At 38.8% G+C, this 6011-nt stretch overlaps 1 protein-coding gene and 1 long non-coding RNA gene across 2 annotated transcripts in view; one reads left to right on the forward strand and one right to left on the reverse strand.

Moving 5' to 3' along the window:
• Positions 1-606: 606 nt before the first annotated feature.
• LOC307030630 lies at positions 607-1734 on the reverse strand. The gene is made up of 2 exons (XR_013805724.1): positions 1573-1734; positions 607-1169 (listed from the first exon to the last, which is right to left on the reverse strand). It is a non-coding gene; the product is annotated as an uncharacterized lncRNA (long non-coding RNA).
• Positions 1735-1814: 80 nt separating this feature from the next.
• Positions 1815-6011, forward strand: part of gtf2f2a (general transcription factor IIF, polypeptide 2a) — a 12913-nt gene continuing 8716 nt past the window's right edge. Inside the window, 6 exon segments of the mRNA XM_079667164.1 lie at positions 1815-2257; positions 2835-2908; positions 3142-3166; positions 3560-3658; positions 3660-3709; positions 4940-5013. Of these exon segments, the coding sequence (XP_079523290.1) occupies positions 2189-2257; positions 2835-2908; positions 3142-3166; positions 3560-3658; positions 3660-3709; positions 4940-5013 (391 nt within the window). The 5' untranslated portion in view covers positions 1815-2188.

Below are 6011 nucleotides of genomic sequence, written 5' to 3' on the forward strand. Positions count from 1 at the left end.
GTATTTTTTCTTTGTTTTAACATAGGTTTTTGTTTGCAGTTCTTGTTTCTTCTTTCTCAATGAACAGACTTTTGCTCTGGGTACAACTTTCTCGTTTACGCTCCCTCATTTTTTGTTTGAGATTTTGAAACAAACATCCCAGGTGGGCGGGATTTTCAGGGGTGTGTCCTCATTGGCTACTCAGTTTTTGAGTGACAGCCCACTACACCACAGATCATACAGTGCAACTCATGCAGCAAACTCCGGAGTCCACTCGGCCACGTTAGTGTTGGTGTCTCCTGGGGAGTTTTCATGAACATATCGGACTCATCTTATGGATTGTTGTGCATTAGACTTGTGTTGTGTAGTTTATACTTTATTCCAACTTTAAATATTTTAATACCTGAACACACTGCTGCTGTTAAATAATTTCCCAATTTGGGATTGATAAAGTGTCTGTCTGTCTATTTATTTTATAGATTAAAATGTATTTTCAAGCTAAAGGTGATACACAATTCAAACTGTATACTATTATTTTTTAAGACATGTTACATTTCGAAAGCATATATTGATATGTTTAGGACAAACAATTAAAGACTGCTTTAATTTAACAAATTCTACAATATAAAAGTGGCAGATTTTCTTTATTAAACAGAGCAGAGCTAGGCTGTATACCAAACACAATTAGGAACATGCTCACATCTTACTATGTTGGTCTGAAGAGCTGAAGCATTCACACACAATGGATACAAACTGTGTTGTTTCATTCTATATCCTGTGAGAAAATGATATACATTTAGTATTAAATATTCGACATACTATTCCTAGCCTGAGGAAGATATGAATAATCAACAGATTTGAATGGAATCTCTAAGATGTTCACGTAGAATAAAGATAAAAGAGTGATTATACAAATTACATTTATTGAAATTTTAACCAGAAGATGAAGTCTCAAATAATGTTTTAAATAAAAGGACATAAAACAAAAAGGTGGATAATAATAACATCTATTAAATGTATATGTAGACATTTGGTCAAATGAAATGACACTGAGCAAATGATAACAGTAACGCCAGCGTGGATGAAGATGGTGCAGGTTTTTCTTCATGCCCCCCCTCCGTGCTGTCCCCTCAGAGGAAGTGGGGAAGCGGGATAAGACTCTGGACACCACGCTGTCTCAATGATCCACACTGTTAATATGAGAGGAACATAAATGTTTTAGGAAAGGAAAAATATGAAGTTAACAAATAAAACACAGCTCAGGGGCAGTCATGGATGGTAGGTTTTCCTACAAAGTTAACTCAGCCTCCATTGATTTTCATATCAAATTAGCGTGTTAATAAAATAAGCTATCATGGCTTATACTTGCATATCTAAACAGAATCATGAAAGCCTGTTGGTAGAGTGTGTGCGCAGGTGTCTGAACGCTCACTCACTGCTAGCTTTGTAGCTAACTGTTAGGCTACTTAGCTTGCATCGTTATGGATCTAAAGGTAGCAAAAGCTAACTTTCATAGCACAGCTTTTCTTTACTTCTCACTTAACACAATAAAGAAACAGACCGTATAGTACAGCACAAATGATCAATACTTACACATATTTTCACTTGTAGTATTATAATAATTGAAATGCTGGTTCTTCTGGAGGTGTTCGATCCACGCTCAGCTACCGCACCGCAGCTGCCTGCACTGTACAATCGCTGGAGGACTGGGCTGTCACTCAAAAACTGAGTAGCCAATGGGGACGCACCCCTGAAAGTCCCGCCCACCTGGGATGTTTGTGTCAAAGTCTCAAACAAAAAATGAGGGAGCGTAAACGAGAAAGCTGCAGCGAGAGCAAAAGTCTGATCATTGAGAAAGAAGAAACAAGAACTGCAAACAAAAACCTATGTTAAAACAAAGAAATAATACTTATAGTTTACATGATTACACAAATGATTTGTTTGCAACTTTTATTTTTATTTTTGAAATTTATTTTGCTTGCCTCAGTTTTTTTTTCTTTTAAACTCATAGTTTTGCTTTATTCTGAGAAAGTGTTGCTTTATCTTTATGATACAAGACTAATCCCTTACAAATTTGCCCTCTGTGGGACGAATAAAGGTATTCTGATTCTGATTCTGATATGAACCTTCAGAGTCGCCGTACTTTCTGTTTCTGTTACGCATGCGTGTGGCTGTAGCATTGCTAAGGTAGCAGTATTTGTTTTTAAACATGTCTGAGAAAGCAGGAGAAGTGGATTTAACTGGTGCCAAGCAGAACACGGGTGTGTGGCTTGTAAAGGTGCGTATTTATTGTTTTTAAACGATAGCTCATTGCGTTATAGGATACCTTTTAGACTTAAACGCAGCTGGGGCTAACGATAAGTAATGTAGCTTAGCCTCTTAAACTACGATCGAATGTAACAATGTGTTGTAGCTAATAACTCATTCACTTAATGATAGCTTTCTATGTAAAACTGCTCATATCCACTCATCACAATATTATGTGTATTCCCAACATGCAATAATATATTGAGTTGACCAGAGACCATCGTTTGGCAATACAACCGGTGTAAACAAAAAGTAATAACAGAGAAAAACGTCTCATGAGGCAGCTTAGGTTTAGGAAAACATGCATGGAGAGAATGTACTGTTTTTTTTCAAATATTTGTCCTAATGCTGATACTGTTATATAGATACATTGTTTCAAAGTTAACAACAATGTGAATAAGTGATGCACACATGGTACCTACACTCAGCTTGGTTTGGTATTCCTTCATTACAATGAAAAAGAGAAAGCGTTTGTATTTGTGGAATGAACTAAAGGGCCCATCGCCCAGTTGTGAAAGCAGCCCTTATAAAATATACTGTGTATGCAGGTGCCCAAGTACCTCTCTGTGCAATGGGCAAAAGCGACCGGCAGAGGAGATGTCGGGAAACTGCGAATCTGCAAGTATGTAAAGAGGTTTATGTGTCTGAGTTTCAATCATGTGATGTTAGTGCAATAACGGTCAACAAACTTACGTTTTAAACCTAAAACTGAGTGTGTTCTGATAAACGGTGTCGTTAGTGTATTGAACGAGACAGTTTTATGCAGTGTTTTTGTTATTATTTCTAATGCAGTTGAAACTGTTATTTTTGCAAATCAATTCATTCTTATTTTTGCTATATATTTTTTTCTTAAAGGAAAGGAAACCAAGGAAAACCAGAGGTAAGTGATGTCTGGAAGAAGTGCAATGTGTTTTGGTGATGGACAGCTGCCACATGCAGCGCATTGTACAAAGCAAGATCGGATAAAAGTATCTGACTTTGCTCATCATTCTACATTTACAGTCAAGCATAGAGATAGACAGCTTTAGAGCAATATGTATGACACATGTTTATCCAGATTGAGGGTTACTTGTGTGGGTCACAGGCAGCAGAAACACAGATGTAACATAAGTAGCTGGTTATTAGGGTTGAGAATAAAATGAGACCATGTAGTATGTGTGCTTGTGCTGTTAAACTGCTGATCTGGACACAGGGAAATGGCTGTAACATCATCAGGAGGAAAGATAAAAAGGCTGAGAGAAGTACATGTGGATGATGAAACTGCTGTTCACAGGTGTCCTTTACTTTAAATGAAGAGCTGACTGTGATTGACGGTATAGAGGATAAGACGGTGTCTGCACCTCGCGATCATCCATTCACCATGCAGTCAGTGGGGGGGGCAAACGCTGGCGGTCTTCACAGAGAATTCCTCAGGTGAGTTTCTGTCTTCCTTTTTCCAGCCGAGCTAAAGGATGCCAAGTGTTTGCCTGCTGCAAGATGATACCCCTGTAAAATCGGCACGTTTAATTTTCTGTGATTTATGGTGATTGTTTGTAGGCCCACAGGTAAGTTCTGTGTGATCAGGTGGTGGCGCACATCCTGCTAACCTTTTCCACAGCTTGCTGTCTTGTTGCACAGTTGTCCTCCTGCCTGCCATGCTTGTGTCTGTGCTGTGAACTCTCACCAGGTTTTTCCTAGAGTGTTAATCAAAGTCCTACAAAAAACACTCAATGAAAAACAAAGAGCTGATCTGTTGGAAGTGTGTTTTCATCCGGTCTTATCTATGTTTGTGTCTCTGTGTATACAGGAATTTTAGTTTCCATTGTTGATCTTCTGTCTTCATTTGTTTGTGGTTAGACCTTTTCAGTCCACTGCCAATCACCTCAGCAGATTTGGGTATTTGATCCGGCACAATGGCCCCATTTGGAATTAATTTAACATAGTGTAGATCAACATTAACACAAATCATTGCTGAATTTGGAGTTGATTTACTTCGTGCATGGGTTTGTTTGGTTTTGTTTGAACCAGCCTTGTCTGCTCCCTGAATGTAATATAAGTGTTTTGTTGCTTTGGGTGCTGGTGAGCTTGTGCTACTGTGCTTTCTTTAGGATAGCATCAGTGTGTGAGTGTGTTTGTATTTTAGGGCTGCACAGTTGAAATTGTTTATAGGTTCTTTAGTACAACTTGATTTGGAACTTTTTTTTCAAGATACACCTGTCTAATAAGGCAGCTGCTAAAAGTTGGACAACATATGTCATCGAATTAAATTCAGTAGATTAACATTAAAGACAAAAGGAGAGAGACCATCACTGCTGCGTTGAAAAATAATGCAGTAAAGTGCTAACTATTGCCTTATGGGGGAGTGCTTTGGTAACTTAGTCACATTTTAGTTTGAAAGTATTCCGTTTTCAAAGTAAAGGTTAAGTATTTGTGCAGCTCTGTCATGTATGTCGAAGCACAGCATATCTGTGCTAGCTTTTTGTGAGAGCATGCTTGCTTTGCTGATGCGCACGCCTGTGAACTCATCGGATTTAGGACGAGAAGCTCTGTGTGATTTTGTGTGCGACTTAACGCTGGGCTGTGGTTCTTGTTGTTCGATCCCCTCCTTCCTTCGTCTCCCATCCCCTGTATTATCATGTTTACCATCCTCCCTCCCTTCCTGTAGGCCAGTCAGAGAAAGATCTGATGGCAGCAGCTCAGTTTCGGGGGCGGGGGCAGGTCCAGGTGAGTCCTCCGTTTCGCCAGTGAGTGACATGGTTGCACTACCGGGAATCAGACACACTGAGTGCCCATATACATGCTTTGGAAGAGGCATGCATCGGTGCAAGACTGTGAACACAATGTCCTCATTTAGAGGCCAGTTTTGCCCCGAAGCAACACACAGGCCTCTTTTAAATTTTGGGCACAAATGTGAAATGCATATCATATGAAGCTCACGCACTTTATATGCACTGTTTCTACTGGAGGATCATTGGAAAAGAGAGTCTGTGGCAATTGAGAAGAGTGTTACTGGCTTGTGGTGTTGGTTTCAAAGCCAGTCTTGTCTTGCCATTGTTTTGGTAAAGAGAAATCATATCTGAGTCTTTCTAAATCTTAGCTCAGATCTACTGTAGGTACTTAACAATCAGTTAGTTGGATACTGATTGAATACTTTCATAGCAATGGACGGTGTCATTTGGCATAAATCTTTCCTCTGGCTCAGACATTCAGTAAGTAAGCCACGATGCGGATCGACTTTTGTAGATAACTTCAAGGACTTGGAAGGCACAGCCTGACCTCAATACTGAGCGAGGAGCCAGCCCATGTGACTGGTGTGGAAATAGCCTTGGAAAAAGTGGGAAACTAATTGATTGTATTCATTTTACTTTCTTGTATAGACAAAATTACACTGAATTAGGAAATTCTTTGGTTGAGTAAAGAGAGCTGTTGACAATACAATTCAATGCTTTGATTTTATGTAAAGCGTCGTTTGAGCATAAGGAATAGCGCTATAAATCCCATGTATATTATTATTATTATTATTTATTATTATTATTATTATTGTTATTATTGTGGGATGAATAATAGTAATAATGTCCTAGGATGTTGTAGTCACTTTTGAAAAGTCAAGATTACTTTTCATTACTGCAACTTATTCTTTGAACTTAAGGAGAGACCCATTACCCATTCACTGTCTGTGTTCATCACTTTTCTCTTACACACATGGAACTGATCACCCTTCCTTACTTATTAACACACAAAAATGC

Source organism: Notothenia rossii, assembly GCF_949606895.1.
Source record: "Notothenia rossii genome assembly, chromosome: 2".
In the NCBI taxonomy this organism is placed as follows: Eukaryota; Metazoa; Chordata; class Actinopteri; order Perciformes; family Nototheniidae; genus Notothenia; species Notothenia rossii.